This window comes from Stenella coeruleoalba, assembly GCF_951394435.1.
Source record: "Stenella coeruleoalba genome assembly, chromosome: 7".
NCBI lineage: Eukaryota > Metazoa > Chordata > Mammalia > Artiodactyla > Delphinidae > Stenella > Stenella coeruleoalba.
Genome location: NC_137153.1, coordinates 117,574,130 through 117,598,800, shown reverse-complemented (window position 1 = coordinate 117,598,800; position 24,671 = coordinate 117,574,130). Strand labels below are relative to the sequence as shown.

The 24,671-nt window shown below is 55.9% G+C and overlaps 1 protein-coding gene across 2 annotated transcripts in view; it reads right to left on the bottom strand.

Annotated features, from left to right (window-relative positions):
- LAMC3 (laminin subunit gamma 3) overlaps positions 1–22,893 on the bottom strand; it is a 61,338-nt gene extending 38,445 nt beyond the window's left edge. For both annotated transcript variants that reach the window (XM_079927129.1, XM_079927130.1), the window contains exons 1-4: positions 22,058–22,893; positions 9,307–9,611; positions 4,764–4,894; positions 1,183–1,349 (exon numbers count right to left, since the gene is read on the bottom strand). In XM_079927129.1, coding sequence (XP_079783255.1) covers positions 1,183–1,349; positions 4,764–4,894; positions 9,307–9,611; positions 22,058–22,778 — 1,324 coding nt within the window. In that variant the 5' untranslated portion in view covers positions 22,779–22,893. The remainder of the gene's footprint in view (positions 1–1,182; positions 1,350–4,763; positions 4,895–9,306; positions 9,612–22,057) is intronic.
- Positions 22,894–24,671: the final 1,778 nt, after the last annotated feature.

Here is a 24,671-nt window from a genome sequence, read left to right as displayed (position 1 = left end):
CAGATGTGAAGTGCCTTCAGCTGGGCGGCAGGCGGGGTATGGGGGCTGGGAGAGCAGGGAGGTGGGGGCTTCAGATGCCCAGAGGAGGGGTGACCGGCCGGACCACAGTGTCAGCCGTGTAGAAGGACACAGTCGGGTTGGGGGGATGTGAATGCGGCTCAGGGGCTGCCTGGACTGGGGAGCGTGAGGGGTCAGGCACGAAATGCAGGTTCCAGGCTGGGAGGAAGGAGATATGACCTCAGGGGTGAGGACCTGACGGGAGAAGCAATCTGGCCTTTTGTGTCCCCACCATGGAGAGAGCCCCAGACTCAGAACGGGTGAGCCAGCCAGCTTCCTCGACCCCGAGAGGACTTCCTGGTGGAGGCAGGCCAGCAAGGGCAGCAGGAACTCATTAGGGCCACAGTGGCCCCGGGAAGCTCCTGCAGACAGCATCCTGTTCCATGGAACAAGCCGTCCTCTCCCCACCCCAGCTCTACATGCCAGCAGCCCAGGAGCACAGTGGGTCCAGAGGCTGAGCCGTCAGGAGCGCCTGCACATGAAGACATGCCTCCTGCCAGCAGCAGAGCCAGCTGGAGTCTGGTGCCCAGTGACGACCAGCCACACATGGGAGCCCGGAGCAAGCCAGATGACTGTCGGAGGGCAGGGCTTGGGGACAGAGGGAAGCTGGAGGGGCACGCCAGGCTGGGAGGAGCCCCCCACCCCATGCGCAGCCCCCGTCCCTGGAAAAAGTATGATGGCAACATCCTCTCCAGCATGTCTGTGAGGTTAGGCAGTGCCAGCCACGTCGCATGGGGGCCGGGGCAGCGAAGGGCTGCCTGGGGGCCTGCAGGAGAGGCTGGGTGGGCAGGTCAGCACCCCAGGACCTGGGGTGGCCTGGCTTTGATCGACAGCTGTGGTTGGAGCAGTTGACACAAAGGAGCAAGTTGGGGGTCCTTCTCAGCCCTCCTGCCACGCATGCCTCTACCTGGGGAGACTGGGTCTGAGGGGCTGCCTGGGGGGGTGAGGACGGAGGATCACGTGCCCCCTCCAGGCCTCCCCAGCTCCTCCTCATACCTGCACAGGATTTAGAGCCCCAAAAGCTGCGGCCAGGCCCCCCAGGAGCAGCCCCGCTGCCAGGGATGGGGAGTTTGTCTCCTGGCCTGCACCCCTGGCCTCCGGCCACCGAAGTCCCAGGACACTCACGCAGACACTCGCTGGCCGCCTCGGCTGTGCCCCGGGCCCACGGGCGGTCCTGGAAGAAGGGCAGGCAGCGCTCGCAGTCCGTGCCCACAGTGTTGTGCTGGCATCGGCAGACCAGCCGGCCCTCCTCGTTGGGGCCACACTCGCTGGCGTGCCCGTTGCACTTGCACCTGGGAAAAGAACATGGGGGTGGGGGTGTCCGGAAGCTGGGGAGGTGCCGGCGGAGAAGGGCTTCATCACCAGGGAGCCCCGCCTTCGGGTGAGCCCCTCATTCTACGGCTCAGCTACGGAGCTTTACTGAACTCCTGCTACGTGCCCGGGGCAACAGTAACGGAACCCACCGCGCTGGGCTGTTCTGAGCTCTGTACACGTGTCAACCCATCGCATCTTCACAAGCCCACTGTGATCCCCATTTAACAGACGGAGGAACCGAGGCACAGAGAGGCTGCCCGAGGCCACCCGTCAGTAACGGTCAAGTTCTCGATGCTGCCACTGAAAGCACCACACCCAGGGGCCGAGGGGGACCCGGGAAGAAGTCATCTCAGTCTCCTGGCTAGAGGGCGGGCCAGCTCTCAGGGCAGGGGGTGGGAGGTGCAGGCAGCCAGGGAGGCGCCTCATGCCCCCTCCTTCGTGTCTAAAGGGATGAGAAGGAGATTGTGCCTTACACAGGACGGCCCCCAGCTCATCTCAAGTCCCCAGTGAGCCTGTATCTTTGAGGGCAGCCCTGGGCCTGCCCCACCCCCGCTCCCGCAGAGGCAGACAGGCGGAATCAGCAGGAACGACGGTGCTCAGGGGGCCACACAGCGTGCTCGGCCGAGCCTGACCCGGTGGGGTCATCGCCCCCCTCCCGGGGGGCCAGACTGAGGCACATGGAGGATGGCCAGGGCTCCCAGCTCCCAGCCTTCCTCTGTAGCGGCCCCCAACAGAGCAATCAGCTCACATCATGTCTCTGGAGTTTCACCACTGCAGCAGGAGGGGCCATAACTAGCCACGTTGCACAGATGAGGAAACTGAGGCTCAGACCATGAGGCGACGAATGCTACGCGGCAGAGCTAGAATCTGAACCCCGTCCTCTCCTACTCCACGCAGACCCTGGGCTCCTAGACGCTCCTCTACGGCCACCTGGTGTCTCCCCATAAGCTCTGCTCCACGCTCTGTCCCAAGTGGATGTTGAAGAACCTCTGGCCACTGCCAGTACCCATGGTACTGGGGACACAGGGCTTGGGAAGGTCACAGAGCACTGTTTCCTTGCCTGGCCTCCCTGGGAGCTCAGGGTAGGCAGGTAATGCCCAGAACTTCCGGCAGGGGTGAGGCGGGCACCAGGCAGTCTTGGGACAAGGGACCACCCACAGCCCCAAGGGGATATCGCCAACACTCCCTCCTCCACAAAGCCCTCTGATCCCAAGGGAAAGAGTGAAACTCCTACAGGCCACTGTGGGACACAGGCTGCCGGGACACTGCCCCCCAGCCGGCTGCTGGCCTGAGGGCGGTCCAGCTCTGGCAGCTGGGGCCCGGATGTTCTCTGTCCTGAAGCCCCCTGACGGCAGACGCTGCAGCTCACCGCCATCCGCCATCCGCCATCCGTGGAGAGGCCCTGCTCCCGGGCGGTTTGACCTGAATCAAGTGTGGGAGTGGCGGGGGAGGAGGAGAAGCAGAGGGGCCCCTACAGACACCCCCCATTTCCCCTTCACTCCCGAGCGCCAGCGTCCAGAGGGTGCAGACACCCTGCGTGTAGGCAGTTGCGCCCGTGCTCCCTTCCCAGACATCTTCACCTCTCCGAACGCCACCTAAACGTCCTTGAATTGTGGAAGCCCCTCGCCCCCTACCCCCATGGGCCACCACTCCCACGTGGAGCTGGCTTCCCACCCTAAATAGCTTTCAGATCCACACCTCTCCCATCCTACCACCAGCTCTGCCCAACCAGCTTCTTCTCTCTCCTTTCATCTGCCCCCTGCGATGTCAAGGGTTGGGGTGTCTTAGAAATCTAACCCTGTCACTACCCTGGCCAAATCCTCAGCAGCTTCCCACTGACTGCATAAACTTGGTCCACGGCCCCGACAATCTTCCGGCCGTCTCCACGCCCCCTGTTCCAGCTGCAGAGCTGTTGCCTCGTTCGTCAAGCCTGGGTCTCGTCCATGCTGGCTCTTCCACCTGGCATGCTCGCCCCTCACATCTCCAGCCTCGCCGGGTCCCCATCTGCAGGGTGGTCCCCCTGACCTCCCGCAGGGTCCCCATCTGCAGGGTGGTCCCCCTGACCTCCCACAGGGTCCGCATCTGCAGGGTGGTCCCCCTGACAGCCAGCACACCCTGCCCTGGCTTCCTATCCTTGTTAATCTGGGGCGTGCGACATGATTACTGGGGACTGATCTGGTTCCTGTCTGCCTGGGGCGGGAACACATCTGTCTCCTCTCTCCTTTCCAAGAAGGAGCCTGATGAGGGAGTGTTTACATTGAAGACGTCATTTGTGCCTGGAGGGCCCAGTACCAAGTGGCCACGTGTGTACAGGATGGCCCCTGCTTCGTGGAGAGGCGAGATGCTTAAACTACAACGTGCACTGATTGAAGCTGGAGGAGTATGTAGGCCAGGGCCAGGGGTCCCGACGGAACAGCCTGACTCTCCTCACATGAGAAGGGTGTAGAAGTGCGGTGCCTCCCTCCTTGGTGACCTTTCTGGGTCACTGGCCGTGGGGCTTTGGAGTGGCCTGAACCGTTCGTACTGTTTGGAGATGGCTCAAAGCCTTATTAAACATGCTTGGGGCTCCCCTGGTGGCACAGTGGTTGAGAGTCCGCCTGCCGATGCAGAGGACGCGGGTTCGTGCCCCGGTCCGGGAAGATCCCACATGCCGCGGAGCGGCTGGGCCCGTGAGCCATGGCCGCTGAGCCTGCGCGTCCGGAGCCTGTGCTGCGCAACGGGAGAGGCCACAACAGTGAGAGGCCCGCGTACCGCAAAAACAAAAAAAACAAAAAAACCAAAAAAAAACATGCTTGGGTCCCCAGGAAGCCCTACTCTACCCAAGTTTACCGTAAGATTTGGGGAAGAATGGGGTTGATGGGCTCCATCAGTTATAAGCTCATGAGTGCTGAGGAAAGAAGCAAAGCTTTGAAAGCCTGGGGTCCCGCACCTGCTTATGGTCACTGTTAACCAGCTTCATTTGTCCCACAGAACAGTGGTCCGACTGGAAATTTAAGCAGGTTCTACGTGTTAGACGAGAGTGTGGAACATTGCCCCACACGGGCACATGTGGCATGAATGAATGTACTGTCAGATGCAAAAAAAAAGGAAGACAGAAAAGAAAGGGGGACGGACCACCAGGCAGAGGGAACCACAGGTGCAAAGGGCTGGTGCGTCCCGCGGACGGCAGCGGAAACACAGCTGACGTGGGAAAAGCAGCAGGAACGGGGCTGGGAGGCGGGAGGCAGGCGGGTCACGGAGGCCTCGAACGCTGGGCCCGGGAACCAGGCTTCTGCTCTTCCCCCCCTGGAGCACCAGAAGTGGTTTCTTTACCCTCCACGGTAGCCACCGGGTGAGCCCACGTGGCAGCCACCCCGTCCAGCGTCCCGGCCGCTGCCCTGCTTCCCGCCTACCTGCCGCCCACAGAGAAGTCAGACACGGCGTAGTAGTAGGACTGCAGCACCTTGGGGTCCTTGAAGATGTCATCCCCAAACGTGTTGAGCCGGTCTAGGGAGATGAGGAACTCGGTGCTGGTGACCCAGTCCTGGCGGACAAGATGCAAGGGAAAGGGCTCCATCAGCAGGTTCCTGAGTGTCTGCCGGCTCCCCGGGGCATCTTCTGGGACACAGGGACGGGCCAGACACAGACAAATTCCGAGAACACTGCAGAAATAAGGAGCCTGTGCTTTTGGGTCACACCAACCTGGATGCCCGGCCCCTTCCTGACTGTGCAACTTTGGGGAATTTGCTCAATGTCTCAGAGCCTCCATTTCCCCATCTGTGAAATAGGACAAGGAATAATGTCGGCTCCAGGAGGGTGCTGGAGGAGGACGGCCAGTGTCAGCGGCGGGGCACGGAATCTGGCACGTGGTCGAGGTGCCGGAGCAGCCCATCTAAAACTGTGTCACGCAGGTTACCTGACTCCTCAGCGGGACCGCAACCCCGCTCTAGAGGAGGCCCTGCTCCCGGGCGGTTTGACCGGGAAGACGCGTCCCAGCGCCCTGGCGTGGGGTGGGCCCTGGGTTTACAGGCTTCTCACGTTCCAAGTATCAGGCTCCCACAGACAAGGCACCTGCCCCAGGTGACATCTGTTCCACCAGAACACAGCCCCAAGAGAACAAGGACTCAGGGCCCCTGGTTCTCACTGCATCCCCAGCCCGGGCTCTGCCGGGTGCACGGCAGGCACTCGATAAATACCTGCTGGTGGCGGAATGAGAGGCTTCCCCCTGGAAGAGCTGGTGGGGGGTGGGGGAGAGCCCACGTGAACGCTGACATTTTCATCTGCCTGCTGTTATAATCAGAGGTAGCTCCAGCTGAATGTTAATCAGCATTTTAATTCAGCCCAGCAGCTGCTGGTTTAGCAATCAGGCTCATCAGGACAGAAGATGAACTGGCGAAGTCTGACTTCTCACCCCAGCGTGACTCAGGCCAGCGGGGCTCTCCAATCCCCTTGGGCTCAGCAACTCTCGAGCCCGTGGCCTAGGGCCCAGGGCCTCTGCCTGAAGATGCTTCAGCCAGGGAGGGGTCCAGGACCAGAAAGCTTCAGAGGGGACCTCAGCGCTCAGCTGAGTTTGTAAACCTCCGGGGAGTCACTCCCTGAATCACTTCTCAAACGTCAGTGTGCATTCAGGGATCAGGTTAAAATGCAGCTTCTGATCAGAGGTGGGGCCTGAGACTCTGTATTTCCACACGTGCCCAGGTGGTACTGATGCTGCTGGTCGGTCCCTGAAGCAGCTGAGGAGCAAGGGGGCTAAGGCCCGGGGTGGGAACCCAGCAGAGCACAGCTGATGGTCTGAGTCTTTTCTTTCTGCAGAAAAAGTGCCCCTAGAGAACCCAAACCGGCTGATGTCCAAGCTGGAAGGTGCAGTCACTGACGCGTATTGTGTGGTTATGGCTCAGGTCCTCACCATAACCCCACAGGGAGGTGTTATTCTTACCCATGCTTTACAGATGAGAAGACTGAGGATCAGTGAGGGTAAGTACTCTGCTTCCTCGTTGCACGGCTGGTGCACGCAGAGCTGGGATTCGGGTCTATCTGACCCCAGGGTCCCAGCTTTCGCTACTAAGTAGCCTGCCTTCCTGCATCTACTCCAACGCCCTCATCATACTAATGGAGCCCAGAGGGCAATGACCTGCCCAAGGTCTCGGCCTGCAGTGACCCCTCTTTGGGTTCCTGCATCTGCTTTGTAGCCTATGACCTGCTCCATCAGTCTTGAAGGCAATGGTGATAGGAACAGCATCAAAATCTCCCTGAGACACCAGCAAGGGAGCTGGGAGAGAGAAGGGGAATTTGTTCCCTTAGCCCAAACCGTACGGGTCACTCCCCGATGCCTTAGAGGTCACTTTGGGGGCAAAACGGAGCCCCAGTACGCAGAGGCAAGGACCTCGTGCAACTTGCAGTGGCCCAGCTAAAACTACCAGTGGGCTCTCGGGTTGACTCTGGACAGACGTGGGAGCCAGGATACAGCGTTAACTGCAGAAGCGGCAGGCAGGAGCTTCGTCTCCAAGCAGCCCAGAGAGGGTCAGCCTTCTCCCCAAGGTCCTTGGCCCCCATGGAGGACAGAGGGACCCAAGACACAGCAGCCGCATGGACACATCCCTCGTTACCCCACACCCCCAAGGCTCCACGTCCTTAGAGGAAGCACCACCCTGGGGGTGCCCAGAGGGGAGAGAAGGGGAGGGGGCAGCTTGGCTTTTTTTGTCCTTCTCTGACCTTCTCTGTCCTTCTGCCTGGGGGCTGCAGGGGTCTCATTTCTGAAAAGGCTGTTTTCCCGTTAGGGACAGCATCCAGGACATAAGTGGCAACGAGTCAGGGGGCCCCTCTGTCCAGATAGCACAGATGCAGGCAGAGCAGGTGCCCTGCCCTTGTGCTTGTCTTCAGATGCCCTTGGCCAATGTTTTCTAATCTACAGAGCTTGGAGCCCCATGGAGAAGAAATTGTCATTTTCAACAGAATCATGTGATGAGCACAGGTGAATTTTTTTTTTTTTTTTTTTTTGCGGTACCCAGGCCTCTCACTGTCGTGGCCTCTCCCGTTGCGGAGCACAGGCTCCGGATGCGCAGGCTCAGCGGCCATGGCTCATGGGCCCAGCCACTCCGCGGTATATGGGATCTTCCCGGACGGGGGCACGAACCCGTGTCCCCTGCATCGGCAGGCGGACTCTCAACCACTGTGCCACCAGGGAAGCCCACAAGTGAACATTTTTAATGGGATAAGCAGGGCCTGGGCGTCTGGAGATAAGACTTTGTGCCAGAAAGGATTAACCTTGCCTGAGAGAGTTCTGACCTTTGCCCCCCACTCCTGGGGGGTCACCTGCAAGCCCTCAGAATGTCCTCCTTGATAAGAGTAACTTTGTTCACCTGGGGCCCTGGGCCACCCCAGATGGTCAATGCTGACAATGTGATTTATGGGGAGGCCTACAGAATCCGCCTGCTCTCTGGAGGGGCTGGAGATCAAGGTCAGCCATAGGCTGTCCGCCATGTGCATGTGGCTGGACTCCAAGGCACAGGTGAGCTTCCCTGGTTGGCAATGCACTTGTCACATGCAGTTGCTGGGAGAAATCAGCACTGTCCCCACGACCCCACTAGGAGAGGACACCCAGAAGCCCCATGCCTGGTCTCTCCTGGACCTGTCCCATGTACCTGTTCCCTTTGTTGGTTTCAGTCTGTATCCTTTCCCTGTAATAAATCGTCACCGTGAGTACAGCGGCTTTTCTGAGTTCTGTGAGTCCTTCCAGTGAATCACTGAAGCTGAGGGTGGCCTTGGGGACCTCAAGCCAGCTGACACCGTGTTTTCTTGTGCTGGACAGCCTGGGTGGGCCACAACCTCTTTCTGGGCCTCAGTGTTCCCTCCAGAAACAAACGGGATTCTAATCCCAGCCCCCTCATTATCCCAGACAGGCAAAGGAAATGCTCTGAATACGTCGAGGGAAGAAGATAGCAGTTTTTCTCGGCAGAGGTCTGTTGGAATGCAGGGAAGTGGACTAGAGGACCGTCCAATGCCCCAAAACATCAAACAGACCACCACCTCCACAGATGAACCGTCGCTGACGCACAGAAACGTGGACATGCGTGGGTGCTTATCCTGGGAGGGCCACAAAGCTGAGTAGACTCAGGTGGGCAGGATGCGGGCCCTGTATGGAAGCACACAGCCACAAGCCTGCCACGCTCTCTGCCATAAGATGGGTGAGCTCACGAACTCTTATCTTCAAAGCGTGAATGAGCATCTCTTCTAGGACACGCACTGTGCTGGTCACTTTACAGTTGGCTGTCCAACGCGGCAGCTGCTGGCCCCATGTGGCTGTTTAAACTTCATTGAAATGAAAATTCAATTCCTCAGTCGTGCTAGTCACATTCCATGTGTTCTACAGACAGACACGTGGCTTGTGGCTACCATACCGGAGGGTGCTGCTAGGGATCATTTCTGTCGCTGCAGGAGGTTCTGCTGCGTAGCTCTGCCTGACAGCACAGATCCCAGGACTCTGTGACTCCAAACTCACGTTCTTCTCGTGTTTTCCCTCTAATCCCCGTCACAGCCCTTGGAGACGCACGGGGCAGGCAACGCCATCCATCACAGAGGGGGGAAGCGGGGCTCCCAGCAGGGAGTTCTAGCAGAACCCCCAGCTAGGAGTCAGGACCCTCAGGGTCTGCGCTGGGCCCTTCCACCGACCCACGTGTGCCCTTGGGAAGTCCTTTCCCCACACCTGCCTAAGGAAGGGGTCAGCTGAGGTGATGGCTGTCACAGGGCACCCTCTTCCATCTATTTCATTATCAGTCATCCACAAAAGATTCAGATACAACAAAAACTTCTGTTGTTTCAAATCTGAAAACCACAGGAGGTCTCACAGTCCCCTGTGTCGTCCTGCCCTTTTAGACTTCCCTGGGGGCCCCTGGACCTGAGCGTCCAGCCCAGCCCCTGCCCCAACCCGGCCCCCGCCCAGCCCCACTCCTCTCTGACCTGCAACACGGGGCTCTCCTCAAAGTTGTAGGCACTGGGCCGGCCCTCCAGGGTGGAGAAGGCCACGTTGCCCCCGCTCAATGGGGAGATGTCGCTGAACTCCGAGGTGCAGAAGGCCACGCGCTCGTCCTCGCCGGGGCGCAGGTACTGGCCCTCGGGCTTGCCGTAGGTCGTCTGGCAGGAAGCGCTGTAGTACTGGTAGGGCTCCCAGGGACCGCCGGCCCGGGTGCGCTTGTAGATGGCGAAGCTCTCAGGGCGGCTGGTGTGGAACTTCAGCCGCACGTAGGTGATCTCGTAAGCTTTCCCTGCAGTGGGAAGACATGGACCCATTTTACAGAAGGGAAGGGAGCGTCAGAATCCGGGTCCAGGGAGAGCAGAACGGCTGTGCTGCGTGTACTATCTTGGATGGATCGTTAGAGGCTGCCTGGAGCACTGTGCTGGATGAGCCATGATTAATTAGTGATGCCTGTCAAGGACACAGGAGAGGACAATGCTGGCATGCTTCCCAAGCACTTGCCATCCCTTAACTAGGCCCGTTTGTCTCCCTGCACAGGAATCTGCAGAGTAACACCCCTGACGGGCAGCCATCTCTTTTTGCTCAACTATCTCCAGCAATGGGATGTTGCCACGTCCTGAAGAAGCCTGCTCTACCATTAGAAAGTCATTTCTTTCACTATGCTCCAATTAACCAAACCTTCCACCTGTGCGTTTTGGTCTCACTCCCTTCCAGTGATTTTAGACCCCTGGAGTCTGGAGACATGCCTGTTTCAAGCCCCCCAAATCCTAACACAACCCCCCCGAACCCCTCTCTGTCTCCTGCTTCCATCTAACTTCTGTTTGATCCAAAGTTCTTAAGAGAAGTCTGTATCTGTTGGCCCCATGGTCTCATCTCCCGATTTAACCCTCAGTCCACTGCAGTGCAGCTTCTCTGGGTCACTCAATAGAAACTGCTCTTGCAACCAGAGCCCCTTGTGGTCACAGCCAGGGGACCACGCCTTGCCTTACTTCCTGGGCCATAGATCATCGCTGTTACTTGGAAGCCCCCTCCCCAGGCCTCCGTGCAGCCCACACTCCTGGCCCTGCCTCCTGGGTCTTGCTCCTGGGCTGCTCCTTCCAGCCCACCTTAAGTCCCCTCCTCGGCCCCCTCTGCTCAATCCCCCCCACCAGTGGCCTCTCCATCGGCTTCAGTCCTGCTCCCCTCCCCAACCCTGCTGACATCAAGATGTGGGATCTTCAGGCCACACCCTGCCCTCCTCTCTGCCCAGCTGCCACCTTTATGCCGCAGGAGCGCTCACAATGGCTCCAGATCCACCATAGTTACTCAGAGCTGGGAGGCCGGGATGGGAAGGGGCATGCGGCTGGGGAGCAGGGAGGGTGGGGAGGACAGCCGCCTACATCCTCATCTGCCCCGACAGGTATCAGCAAGTAATGCCTAAGAACAGAAAAACCAATGGACTAATGGACGAATGAATGACCAAGAAAGGGAGCCCTCCCATTCCCCAGAGCAGCACAGAACTTCTCTCCACCCCTTTCCCACATCTGCTTTCTTCCCTCTGGCTGTTCTGCCCTGGTCCCAGATACCCCAGGAGGCCTTTCCCACTGCTGCCACCTCTGTCACCGTCCACGGTCTCCCTCATGCACTGAGGAGAAGTCACTTCAATCCTCTGTTTAAACATCTCGGCCCAAAGTGAGAGCTAAATCTATAAAACTCTTACAAGAAAATATAGGAGTAAATCTTCATGACCTGGGTTAGGCAAAGCCTTCTTAGACGTGACACCAAAAGCACAGCTGACAAAGGAAAAAAAACAGATGAATTGAACTTCATCAAAATCAAAAAATGTGTCCTTCTAAAGACACCACTGAGAAAAATGAAAAGCCAACCCACAGAATAGGAGAAAATATTTGCAAAGCGTTAAATCTGTTAAGGAATTTATCTGGAACATTTAAAGAATTCTTACAACTCAAAAATAAAAAGACAGATAACCCGGGAATTCCCTGGAGGTCCAGTGGTTAAGACTCGGCGCTTTCACTGCAGGGGACACGGGTTCGATCCCCGGTCGGGGAACTAAGATCTCGCAAGCTGTGCAGCACAGCCAAAAAAAAAAAAAAAAACAACCACAGATAACCCAATTTAAAAATGGAAAACAGAAAAAAGGATCTACATAGGCATTTCTCCAAAAAAGATATATCAATGGTCAATGAGCACATGAGAAGATGCCCAACATCATTAGCCAGACCAAACCCACAATGAGATACCACTTCACTCCCTTAAGATGGATAAAATAAAAGAGACAGACAAAAATAAGTGTTGGCAAGGAGGTGGAGAAATCGGAAGCCTCGTACACAGCTGGTGAAGATGTAAAACGGTGCAGTTGCTTTGGAAAGCAGTCTGGTGGTTTCCCAAAATGTTAAACACAGAGTTACCACATGACTCAGCAGTCTCACTCCCAGGCGTGTACCCAAGCGAAATGAAAACATACGTCCTCACAAAAACCTGGACACCAATGTTCAGAGCAGCAGTACTCATAAAATGCAAAGAATGGAAACAACTCAAATGTTCGTCCACAGATAAATGAATAAATAAAATGTGGTATGTCATACAAAGGAATAGCATTTGGCAAGAAAAAGGAATAAAGTCCTGACACATGCTACAGTGTGGATGAACCTTGAAAATATTGTGATAAATAAAAGAAGCTAATCCCAAAGACTATATAATGTATGATTTCACCTATATTAAATGTCCTGAATAGGCAAATCCAGAAGGACAGAAAGTAGATTCGTGGTTTTCAGGGCCTGGGGTGTTGGGTGAATACTTGGCAGGGGGAGGTGACTGCTAACGGGAACAGGGTTTCTTTGGAGGTGATAAAAATGTTGAAAAATGGATTGTGGTGATAGGTATACAAGTCTATGAATAGCACTAAAAAGCACTGAATTGGTCCTCACATCCATGAGGGTGGCTATTATTTTTTAAAAAAACAGATAACAGGGACTTCCCTGGTGGTCCAGTGGTTAAGACTCCACGCTCCCAATGCAGGGGCCCCGGGTTCAATCCATGGTCGAGGAACTAGATCCCACATGCGTGCCGCAACTAAGACGCGGCACAGCCAAAATAAGTAAATTAAATAAATAAATAAATATATTTAAAAAAATCAGATAACAGTAACAAGCATTGGTGAGGGTGTGGAAAAGTTGGAACCCTTGTGCACCGCTAGTAGGAGTGTAAAATGGTGCATTTGCTTTGGAAAACAGTTTGGCGGTTCCACAAAAAATTAAAAATAGACTTACCATATGATCCAGCAATTCCACTACTGAGTATAGACCCCAGGGTACTGAAAGCAGGGTCTTGAAGAGATATTTGGGCACACATGTTCATAGCAGCATTACACACAATAGCCAAGACGTAGAAGCAACCCATGTGTCCATCAACAGATGACGAATAAACAAAATGTGGTCCAGGGACTTCCCTGGTGGCGCAGTGGTTAGGAATCCGCCTGCCAATGCAGGGGACACGGGTTCAAGCCCTGGTCCGGGAAGATCCCACATGGCGTGGAGCAACTAAGCCCGCGAACCACAACTACTGAGCTTGCGCTCTAGAGCCCGCGAACCACAACTACTGAGCCCTCGTGCCACAACTAAAGAAAGCCCGCGCGCAGCAATGAAGACCCAACGCAGCCAAAACTAAATTAATTAATTAAAAAACAAAATGTGGTCCATCCACCCAGTGAAATAGTATTTAGCCTTAAAAAGGAAGGAAATTCTGACACATGCTACAACATGGATGAACCCTGAGGACATGATGTGAAGCAAATTAGGCCAGTCATCAAAAGACAAATACTATATGATTCCACCTATATGAAGCCCCTAGAGGAGTCGAATATATGGAGACAGAAAGTAGAATGGTGGGTAAGGGGAGAGAGTAATAGTATTTAATGGGGACAGAGTTTCAGTTTAGGAAGATGAAAAAATTCTGTGGGTGGATGGTGGTGAATATACAACAATAATACAACAATGTGAATGTACTTAACACCAGTGAACTGTACACTTAAAAATGGTTAAGGTAATAAATTTTATGTTATGTGTATTTTACCACAATAAAAGAAAAAACTGCGGCGAAAGTATACATATTGGCCCCTTGGGAATGCAGTGTGGTGACACAGATGAAGGGCCATGAAAATATTCCTGGCCTTTGGTGAAAAAAAAAAAAAAATCCCACTTCTGGGAATTCGAACAAGGCATGGGACCTAAATCAAGAAGTTCATCAAGGAATTTTTTTATAATAGGGAAAAAAGTGGAACCATAAGTATTCAGTAAATTGTAGGGATAAACTCACAGGATGATTGAAACCACGGAAGCAGCTGACAATGAGTTTATATTACATGGGAAAGTGAAAATGTTGAATGAAAAAAAAAGACAAATGACCTTACGTTTAGAATCGTCAGATGATATTTAAAAATCCCTAAAGAACGAGCAGAAAAGAAAGACATCGAATGCATAAGCATGACTGTCCTCAGGGCAGAGGACTCAGTGACTTTTCTTCCCTTTTCAAGTGTTCTACATTTTCCCAATTTTTTCTCATGAAGTTTGTTCTAATTTAAAAACTGGAGAAAACACAAATTAAAAAAAAATTTAAAAAGCAACCGCCTTGCCATGTTCTGTTTTAAGATGCTTTTCAAAGTTACATTGCAGCACAGCCTGGCACTGTCACTCCAAGCCCCTTCAAAGAAAGCATGTGTTGCCAACGGAGCCGGTGTCTGGGGCGGCCGCTTCTGTTCTGAGCAGGCGTCAGACCTCGGAACCAGGTGAGGACTTGCCCCGGGTGCGCGTTCACGAAAGGATGCTGTGTGGAGGTCGCCGTGGGTCCACGGGCCCAGATTCCTCTGTAAACATCTAGCAGCCAGACACCTCTCAGGAGGGGAACTTGGAGTCACTTAAAAGGTAGCTGGCAGCTAGAAGCGTGATTGGAAAAAGGCGCCACCGGGATTTCATGCAAATGAGCAACACCGCACACTAGGAAACATCGCGGCTTTTCCCTTTCCTTGCCAAGCCAGGTGCGAGAAGATGCAGGTACGTCACAGAGGCGCAGCAGGGACTTTCTGTTACAAGAGTTAACAGAAGGGCCAAGAGTTAATTAGAAGGGCTAAGAAAGCAACTTAATCCCTGCTTTGCGATGAAAAGGTTTCTGCCAAAGGCAACCCGAAGGCTGGGGAAGGAACTGGCCCTGAGATCTTCTGAACAGTGACAAGAATTAAATTTGCAGCCTCAACCCAGACCCTTGCAAGCTCCAGGGGCCAATGAAGCTTCAGGGTGATTGAGACAGGTGTGCTCCCATCAAAAAAGCTGGGCCAAAACGTCATCCCCACCTGTTAACTGCGGAGTGACACTGCTTGGGACCACATGGATCTCAACTCCCAGCCACCCAGTAGGCTGTTCCCTCTGCCTGGAACGCTGTTCCCTCTGCTCCTCACCTGGCTGGCTTCCGTGCATCCCTGCTCATCCCACTGGTTTAGCAGACTGATCAAATACCCCAGCCTGAGTCCTGTGTGGAACACCTTTCTCCCGCCTTCCCCGATGGCTACTCATCCCTGGAGCTGTGGGTATGGGTGCCTCACTGGTGCTCCCCAGCTGCCCTGAGCCTCTTCACCCTGTTCTGTAAAGACCTGCTCATCCCTCCCACTAGTCTGTGCCCTCCTTGGGACGGGGCAGTGAATCCTCAGAGCTGAGCACAGTGCCAGGTACACAGCAGGCGCTCCATAAATGCTTGCCAGATGAAGCATGATTTGTACCTTTAAGGAGGTTACAATCCAGTGAACAAGTGGAGACAGGCAGGCCTGACAACATGACTGAGGCTGTCACAGGGTTCTGCCAATCACGACCCCCCGAATGAGTCTGTTGAACAACAGCCAGCATTTAGTGAGCACCTACTATGTGCCAGGCACCTTGTTAAGTGCTCTATGTACACTCTATCTCAGAGACCCCCAAACAGTTCCATAACCGTGCACGTCTTACTAACAAGGAACCCGAGGTTCAGGCAGGAGAAAGGGTCTCGCACAAGGTCACGTAGAAAACAGCTGAGTCTCTGCTCAACTACAGGCTTGTCTGCCCCCAGGTTGCCGAACGAGCCACCCCTCCATTCAATGCTCAGAGAGAAAGGGCTGCCCAGGAAGGAGGTGCCAGTGCCCATGAAAACTGCAGAGGTCGCCCAAGCCAGCACCAGGAACACCAAGCCATGTCCTCTCCAGCCAGCTGGGACGTAAAGCCCAACAGGAATGACACCAGGGCGGCCATAAAAGCAGGCTGGCCCACATCCGGCACTGACCGAGCAGAACGAGCTCCGAAGGAGAGGCTTATTTTGGGAAAATGGAAACAAAACAAAGCCCTTTAATTGGAGCCATCTGGGGAGCAGTGGCCTGGGGATGGGGCTGCAGGGGACAGGGTGGGGAGCTGAGCGGAAATGCGTGGGCGAGGCTGCCCTGCCCACTGTGGGCATGAGAACCAGGTGGGGAGAGCCGCTCCCAGCCTGCAGGAGGCATCACAGCAGGGCTCCTCCGCCCTAGCATCTGGCCATCCACTGTTCTCGTCTTCCTCTCCCATCCTAGCTCTTGGCAATTTGGGGCTCGCTGAATCCCTGCGAAGAGCTGGGGAATCCCTGTGACCACAGTGCCAGACACCATGAGAGCCTGGCTGAATCAGAGCCAGGCCCACGACAGTTCCCTCAACTTTGGGCCAAGAGTCTAAACCCCAAATATGGATATCAAGATTGTCAAGCCTATTGTCTAACCTGGGGAGCGTGAACAGATTTCGTCTGATTGATTATTGCCTAGGGCTTTGTGTTAAGAAGGATTCTGAGGTCCAGTCTGAATGGAGCCATGACTGAAATGTACAAACTACAAGTCTGCCAAGAGAGGTGTCAGGGCATTTAAGACCATTGTCATCAATCAGGGAACAGATGAGGGGCTGAGTGGGAATGATGGAGAGGAAGGCAAAGACAAGGAACATTCCAGAGAATGATGTAGTGATCTGGCGAACGCTGAAGTCAAAGGATGAGGAGGGAAGAACTGCAGCGGATTCCTGAGTTCCTTGCTTTGGTGCATGGAGAGACGAGGGGGAAGGAAGAAGGATGCCTTTACTTTTTAATTTTAAATATATATATATAACATAAAATTTACCATCTTAATAATTTTTAAGCATACGGATCACTGGTATTAAGCACTGGTATTCACACTGTTGTGCAACCGTGGCCACCATCCATCTTCAGAACTTTTTCATCTTCCCAAACTGAAACTCCATACCCATTAAACACTAACTTCCCATTCTTTCCTCCCCCAGCCCCTGGCAACCACCATTCTACCTTCTGTCTCTATGAATGTGACTCGTTTAGGGACTCATATGAGTGGAATCATAGAGTGTTTGTCCTGTGTCTGGCTTATCTCCCTGAGCATGCTGTTTTTGAGGTTCATCCACGTAGCAGCACGTGTCAGAACCTCCTCCCTTCTGAAGGCTGAAAAATATGCCATTGTACGGCGGTGCCACATTTTGCGTATTCGTTCATCAGTGGACACTTGGGTTGCTTCCACTCTTCAGTTATTGTGAACGATGCTGCTATGAATATCGTTTACACGGTGCACCTTTACTTTTGGACTCTACGTTTGGGGCCCATGTGTGACATTCAACGGTCGGCTTTCAGGAGGATGCTTGAATGACCTGGTCAAGGGCTCAGGTGGGAGACTGGGCTGGAGGTGCAGGTGGAGCCCCAAATGTCGACCATGATCCCAACAGGCAAAGCCAGGGGCATGAGATGGGGAGAGGGCACAGCTGGTGGCAGGGCTGGCGGGGAGATGAGAGAGAGCAGGGGAAGGGAGGCAGGTGAAGCGGCTGGAGCCCTGGGGTGCCCAGGTGCGGGGCAGGGCCAGGAGGAAGGGCAGAGCCACAGCTTAAGAGTCTGGGATGGATCTGGAAGGCTGGGGAGTTATTCATTCATGCGTTCATCCACTCATTCCTTGTTTCCAGGGAGGAAATACAGTGTAGCCATGATGTGCTGGGGTTCACATCCCCGCTCCACTGCTTAGCAGCTCTGTTGCCTTGGGCAAAAGACCTAACCTCCCTCCAGTGAAATGGGCAAGTGTCTTGAACACAGTGACTCCATTTCCCCATTTGCAAAATGGGCATCACAGTAAAAGGGCTTCATGAGTAAATGCCTGCAAAGCACTTACCACAGTCCCCGGCACACGCATGACTAAATGCTGTCATTCCATCCATCCACCCAACCAACAGCACCACTGTGCAGGGGGCCCTGCCCTGGGCGCTGGGGTGCAGCTGTGAAAACAGGCATTCCCTCTGTAGCCTGGAGCCAGTGATGGACACAAACAACTCACGCTTATGATCTAGACTGCGACGGGGGAAGGGTGAGGGGCTGCAAGAGCATACAGGCAGGCTCTCTGCCCAATCCTGGGGGCTGAGGGCTTCCTGTAGGAGGTGACCTCAAAGCCTAGCGGGGCAGACAATGGCCTGTCCGCTGTTGCATCCCCAGGGCTTGGTACAGGGACTGGCACGCAGTAGGCACTAGGCTGTTCTGCTTATGAATGAGATACGGGTTATCCAGGAGAAGGCGGGAACAGGAAGTTTTGCCGGGCAGATGCAAGAGCAAAGGCAAAGACCAGGAGGACAGACGCAGTCTCGGCCCATCCTCAGCCCTGCTGAAGCGCAGCTGGTGCAGCCAGAGCGGGAGGGGAGGGAGGGGAGATCTGGAGGCTGCCTGCATCCTTCCTGGGCTTTGGGACTTCCCACTCCTGCAACGGCTGGGTCCATCCTGAGCCCAGATGGGGGCGAGGCCAGCCAGGGCCAGCTGGGCCCAGGGCCATGGGGGGCTGCTTCTGCGGTAGAGGCTAATCAGGGCCGCTGCCTTGACCCCTGACCTGACTGGGGCCCGGCATTCCAGCCAGAACCCCCAGGGAGAAGGAAGGAGGACTTGGCGCCCCGGCACTGGCCTCGTCCAATGCAAACACGGCCGCCCACTCGACAGGAAGACGCAGTGGAGTCAAAGCTCAGGAGACCCAGCCGGCGTCGGGCTCCACCGGGGCCGGCAGGTCCTTCTGACGTCCAGCTCCCACTGGGCCAGGCCCCGCTGTCCTCTGTCCCCTCCGCTCTGGCCATCCAGGCCGTGCAGGTCCAAGAACACACAGAGCGGCCTCCTGGCTCCCCTTGACCTGGGATGCCCTCCACTCTTTTGTCAACTCCCACCACCCTTCACATCTCCAAGAGGCCCGCTCACCCCGGGTGTGTCCCCTGAGCATAAATCTTCATCCACATCGTTCCCGGGGCCCAGCTCGTCTTCTGGCTCCATGAAGATGGAGCAGATGCTGAACGGATGCAGGGAGAACTGGCCCTGCACACGGACAGCCCCCAGCCGGGATCTGAGGCTGGAGAAACCTTCCCCTCGCTCAGGGGCTCAGAACTCACCTGCTCAGGGACTTAATGGTCTTTCCAGTAGCTTCTCAGGAATCCAAGAAAGTGTACAAGCAAGAAGGGAGACTCCCCTGAGGCCAGCCGAAAGCTGAGGCATAACCTGGACGTGTATCATCCCCAAACGCAGCGCACTGCAGGGAGGGTCCCAGGGTCTGCGGTGGGACCCTAGGCACTGATTTCATCCTCAGAGCCTCAGTTTCCCTGTCTATAAAAGAACAAACGGGGACTTCCCTGGTGGTCCAGTGGTTAAGACTCCACGCTCCCAATGCAGGGGGCACGGGTTCAATCCCTGGTCGCAGAACTAATATTCCACATGCCGCACGGCGTGGTCAAAGAAAAAGAACAAACGGTGCTGGGATGGGGTGCTGACTTAGTGGGGTCCCTAGCACGTGGTGAGGGCCCCCTGAATACTGTGTTACCCCTGATGACCACCCACCTCCCACACACCCACTCCAAGGCTCCAGCCTGCTCACTTCCCGTGGCCTCCGTGGAGGGCTGGGAGCCACCAGACCCCGCTGCTGCCTTTCATCCCAGACAGGAAGGCTCAGCTTAGCGACAGGACTCAGGGATTTGGAACAGATGTCTGCGAGCTCGCAGGGGGCTGGGAAAGCAGCGACCTCTGTCCAGGGCTGACCAGCCGCCTGTCCCTCCCCCGGCCTCACCCCACTCCCTCCAGGAGACTGGGGCCAGAGCCGCTGCCCACTCCTCCCTCCAACGAGGTCAAGGAGAGAGGGGGCAGAGCCAGCAGAGGCGGCCTGAGGGCTAGGAGAGGCTCCCGCCCACCTTGACTGAGGACCCACCCAGCCCCCACCGGGAATCCCCTGCTGATCCCAGCACTCTTCCTCCCCTGATATTATGCGACCTGTGGCTCAGCGTGGAGAAAACCAAATTTGAACGGAACCAAACGTGGGCCACGTCTGTCTGGGGCTGCTGTGGGTCCCCAGAACCCCTCCTGCGTAAATGGGACCAGGGTCAGGATGTCTTTGGGGAGCCAGCTGGGAGAACATTTCTCAATCCCTTCGGAAGAGGCCACCCCAAGGGGAACCTCGGCCTGAGCCGCTCTCAGCAGAGTCCTGCTGGTCACACACAAGGACTGGCCCAGCTCCTGTAAGCGCCTGGCCGACCTGAGCTCACAGGACCTGCACACTGCCCGAGAGGTGGCAACTCTCACCCCATTTCACAGGGAGGAAACCGAGGCACGGGGAGGGGGTGGCGTCTGCCCAGTGAGTGGCTGTGCTGGGCTTGAGTGTGAAGCCTCTTCTGTGGCCCGAGGCAGGCAAAAGAGAGACCTGAGCTGGGCCCGGGGCACGGGACGGAGGAGGTGGGGACCTCCTTCATGCATTCACTGTATGGACCCTTCCAGAGCCCCTCCCACATGCCTGGTGTTGCACAACACGACGGGAAGAACAATGGTGTGGGTGTGTGTGTGTGTGTGTGTGTGTGTGTGTGTGTGTGTGTTGGGAACTGCCCCAAATCCAAACACATAGACCCTCCCCCGCCCGCTCCTGCCTCGTCTGTGCCTGGCCTGAGCCCCTCATCCGACCCAGGTTCCACCCACACAAGCAACACGTCAGCCCATCCCGCATCCTCTGTCATGGAACAAACTGTCTCCCACAGACCCCATCCTATCCCAGATTCCTTCCCCTGTGGCCTTGGGGTCCTGCCAGGCCAGTCTAGCCAGCTCCCCCAACCTCTCTTCCCCCACTGGTTTCCTGTCGCACGCCTGGGTAGAGAGACCCGTCCCATCCCATCCCTCCCATCCCATCGACAAGCCCCACCTGGAGAGCCCGACAGGTCAATGGGTGGTAACAAGGCCTCAGAGCAACCGAGCTTCTTGGGGTGGCAGTGGGTACCAGCCTGCTCTTCTGAGAAGGCTCGGTGTCCCCCCTGCCACTTCAGTGCCATTCCCCAGCCCTCCCCAAGGCACTGTCACTCAGAGCTAGGAAAAGCCAACTCCACCGATGGGTGGAATTCACGTCAAGAAGTTTATGCTCTGATCTTGGATACACACGGATGTCAGTATCATTTAGCAGCTGTGTGTCTTTGGGTAAAAGACTTAACCTCTCTGAACCTCAATTTTCTCAGCTGAAAAATAGGGACACATTCCCATAATTCCTTATCGAAACCGTTTGGCTCCGGATGTGGTTTAGAATTCAGAACTCTTCAGACTTTAGAGAGATGATGCAGTCCTTATGCCATGCATTGTGTTAACACCTCCAGCCGGGTCTGGGGCTAACAGCCATGTTCAAACATCTCAGGAACAGAATGTATGACTATTCACTCTAGGATCAACAAGGTCTATAAGTAGCCTCAGGTCAGGTTTAGCAGCTGAAATGAGTTATAAAAATACTTTGAGGGGCTTCCCCACTGGTCCAGCGGTTAAGACTCCATGCTCCCAGTGTGGGGGGCCTGGGTTCGATCCCTGGTCAGGGAACTAGATCCAGCATGCGTGCCTCAACTAAGAGCCCTTGTGCCACAGCTAAGACTCAGCGCAGCCAAATAAATAAATAAATATTAAAAAAAAATACTTTGAGTTTTCAGAGCTTTGGGAGATTTTGAACCCACAGATAAGGGAGTGTGGACCAATGGAAACGCTCCCTCCCTGAAAGGGCTACGGAGCCAGGGGTCGGCGGGGAGGTGGTTATTCCCATTCCCTGAAATGGGGGAGGTGCCATGAGTGAAGTGCTGGGTCCAGACTCGGGTTTGTGATTCCCGGGGACCTAAGGGCTCTTGCACCGTGGCGTGGGGTTGGGTGGAAAGGCTTGGGCACAGCAGAGAGGCCATGCCATCCGGCCCAGTTACCCAACAGCCGGGTGAAACTCGGCTCCTGCCCTGAGGGCAACCTTCTCGGTGATGAACACGCTGGCTCTGTCCCCAAGATCACCCCCAGGGACAGCACACGGCCTCAGGGATTCACTGAACCCCAGAAGTCAACCAGATGCCCCAAGGTTAGGAGCCCCTGCCCCAGAAAGCCGACTAGTTCACCCCCTGGTGGGTCACCTCCCTTCTTTGCCCACAACAGCTCTGGGTCTAGGATGGACAATCATTACAGGGCATGGTCCTCGCACCCAGATCCGCTGCTCTGTAAAGGGCTCCCAGGAGGCTTCCCACCCCTCCCAGCCCCAAGAGACACTCATCAGTCTATCCTTCCAGATAGTGGGGGGCACAGGTCCCTTTCCTGAGGCCCCCCATATCTGGATCCTACAGCTAACCCAGGGCGCGCAGCCTCGAGCCCTCGATGGTGCGCACAGGGGACTAGGTGATGGCGGTGCCCTAAGCCCGCGCTTACCCAGGTTGAGAGTGATGTTGACCGAGGTGGGGTACTGCACCCCAAAGGCCATGGACGGGCTCTGCCACCAGGTGCTGTCGTCCTGGCTGTGGAAGTCGGTGAGGTAGGAGGCGTTGTGGTGGCGCTCGGGGTCGGCGGCGTCGCAGCGCTGGCACTGCGCCCCCGCTCCCTGAGCGCCCAAGTGCGGACAGAAGTCCTCGGGCGGGCGGCCGCACGTGTGGGAGGCCTCGGCTAGCCGGCCGAACGCCGCGTTCTCGAACACGGGCAAGCAGCGCTGCGGGCGCCCCGCGTCGTCGTAACACGCGCCCATGCCCGCGCCGGCCGCCCGCGGCGCCAGGAGCGCCAGACCCAGCAGGAGCGCGGCCACCGCCGCCATGGTCAAGGGCACCGACGCCCTTGCGGTCCGACCGTGCACGCCCGGCTCCGCGCGCCCGCCTCGTCTCCCGCTCCGGTGGGCGCGGACCGCACGCGGGGCCCCAGTACGCGCCTCCCCCGGCGGGCGGGACCCATGGCGGGAGGGAGGGACAGACGGCGGGCAGCGCCCCCCAACCTCCCGACCGCTCCGTCCCTGGGCGCTCACTCCCCCTGGTGGTCGTGCCCGGGAGTGCTCGGCTTGGGAGTCAGCCCCAGCTGCTTTGCCCTGGCTCTGCTGGGGGACCCTGGCTCTTTGACCCTCGGTGTCCTCGTCTGTAAAAAGGGATTGGTAATGATGCAGGTTCATTACCGTGCTTGTGGGGTTTCAATGGCTGCTCATGACATGGAAACTGCTCACTAGTGCCTTTCAAGTCCTGAAATAAAAGGGGGCATCCTGGTCTTTCCCGTTGCACGTCTCCTCCCAGCAATAAAGTCACCCTAGGGGTAGATCCTTAAGTTTCCACTGTTCCGTTAACTCTGAAAAGTGCTTCTGCTGCTGGCTATTCTCTGCTCTCAAAGCAGAGATTCTAAGCTGACATTTGTGACCAAGGATACCTGGTCTCATCACAAACATCACCTCAGAGAGAGACCTTCCCTCCCCCCACCCGCAGGAGATGCCCCCTTATATGCTCCATTCATTAAAATTAGTAAATCAAAGGAGAAAGCCAGATGCTCATATCAATGGATGCTAGAGAAAACACTTGATAAAACTTAGCAGCCCTTCCCAGAAAAACTCTAAGGAAAATAGTAATAAACTTCCTAAACACGCTCAGGACTATCTTTCAGCTGCAGCCTTTACAGCTATGTCCTTCCCATCAGATGTCCTTGCTTGAGACTGGGAACGTAAAAGTGGGCAGAGGCCATCCTCTGCCCTTCTGCTGATTTTTTTCTGGTGGCAAGTGAGGTCACAGAGGAGGCTTTCTGCAGCAGCGCGCTTCCCATTCTCCAGCTCTGTGGGGGTCGAGAGGGCTTTGTGTGGTGGTAGCAGCAGCCGTGGCATCTTGACTCCTATTTCTGCCCCCTGGATTGCAGTTACAGAGTGAGCTCCCAGAGCCTCAGGTGGTGGCAGCTTCCCAGGTGGGTCAGTTCTGCAATGTCCTAGATGTCAGCACTTCTGGTGTCTTTCCATTCATCCCCTGAGCACTTACCTCTCTGCATTCAGTCCTTCCTGCTGCAAACACCTAAGCACTTGCCAAGTGCTTGGTGCCGAGCTCAGCATGGTGAGGGTGGAGAGGGTGGGCAATAAATTGCCATCACTACAATGAAGACAAGATCCTGCTCTCTATGAGCCCTCGGTCTGACTGGAGAGGGAGACAGGGCACTAAGAAACAGCCTGATGACATTCCAAGGCTTGTTCTTGCCTGTTTTATAAGACTGGATTGTGGCCACGTGTTTTCCATTCGTTTGTTCCTCGGCAAACATGTACTGTTGCCCACTGTGTACCCTGCACTGTGTTGGGGACACAGAGGTGAATTAGACACCCCCATCCCACCCCCTAGTGAGGGAGAGACACCACATCCATTGATGTCCATGAAGAGGCTGATAGGATGTAACGGAAGGTGGTGCATGGGGGGCTTGGGGTGTAGGGAGGGTGGGGTGGCTAGTTCTGCCTGCAGGTGGAGGGTGCTTCCTAGAAGAGGTGATAAATAGACCAAGTTGTAAAGGATGAGTAGGGGAAAGGGCATCTCAGGCAGGAGGCACAGCTTGTGCAAAGGCTCAGATGTCTGAATGGGGAGGGCAAACCTGTTGTGTTTGCAGCTCTGGGTGGGGACTTGGTCCTGGGGCTGAGGCTGGAGCAGGGTGCAGAGGCCAGGTGATGCGGGGTGCTGGGCACCGTGGTGATGAGCAGGGGCTTCGTCCTGTAGAGGATCTGCGGCTGCCGTGGGTTGTGAGTTCTTGGCGGGCAGGGACCTCGTGTGCCTCACCCCCTGTCCCCAGGACCTGAGCTGAGCATGGTTCAGGGCATGTTTGGGGAACAAGCAGGAACCACATGGCTGGCAAAGGCTGATCCTACAGGGGCAGGGCCGGAGATGATGGCTCCTTTAAGAGGCGCCAGCCGGCTGCTCCCTGACCTTGCCCAGCTCCTGGCAATCGCTCTTGAGGGGGCCACACCACACTAAGGGGCCAGGATGAGGGGCTAAGTTTAGTTTGGGCAATCAGGGGAGGCTTCTTGGAAGAGGTGACAGCACAGTGGAGACCT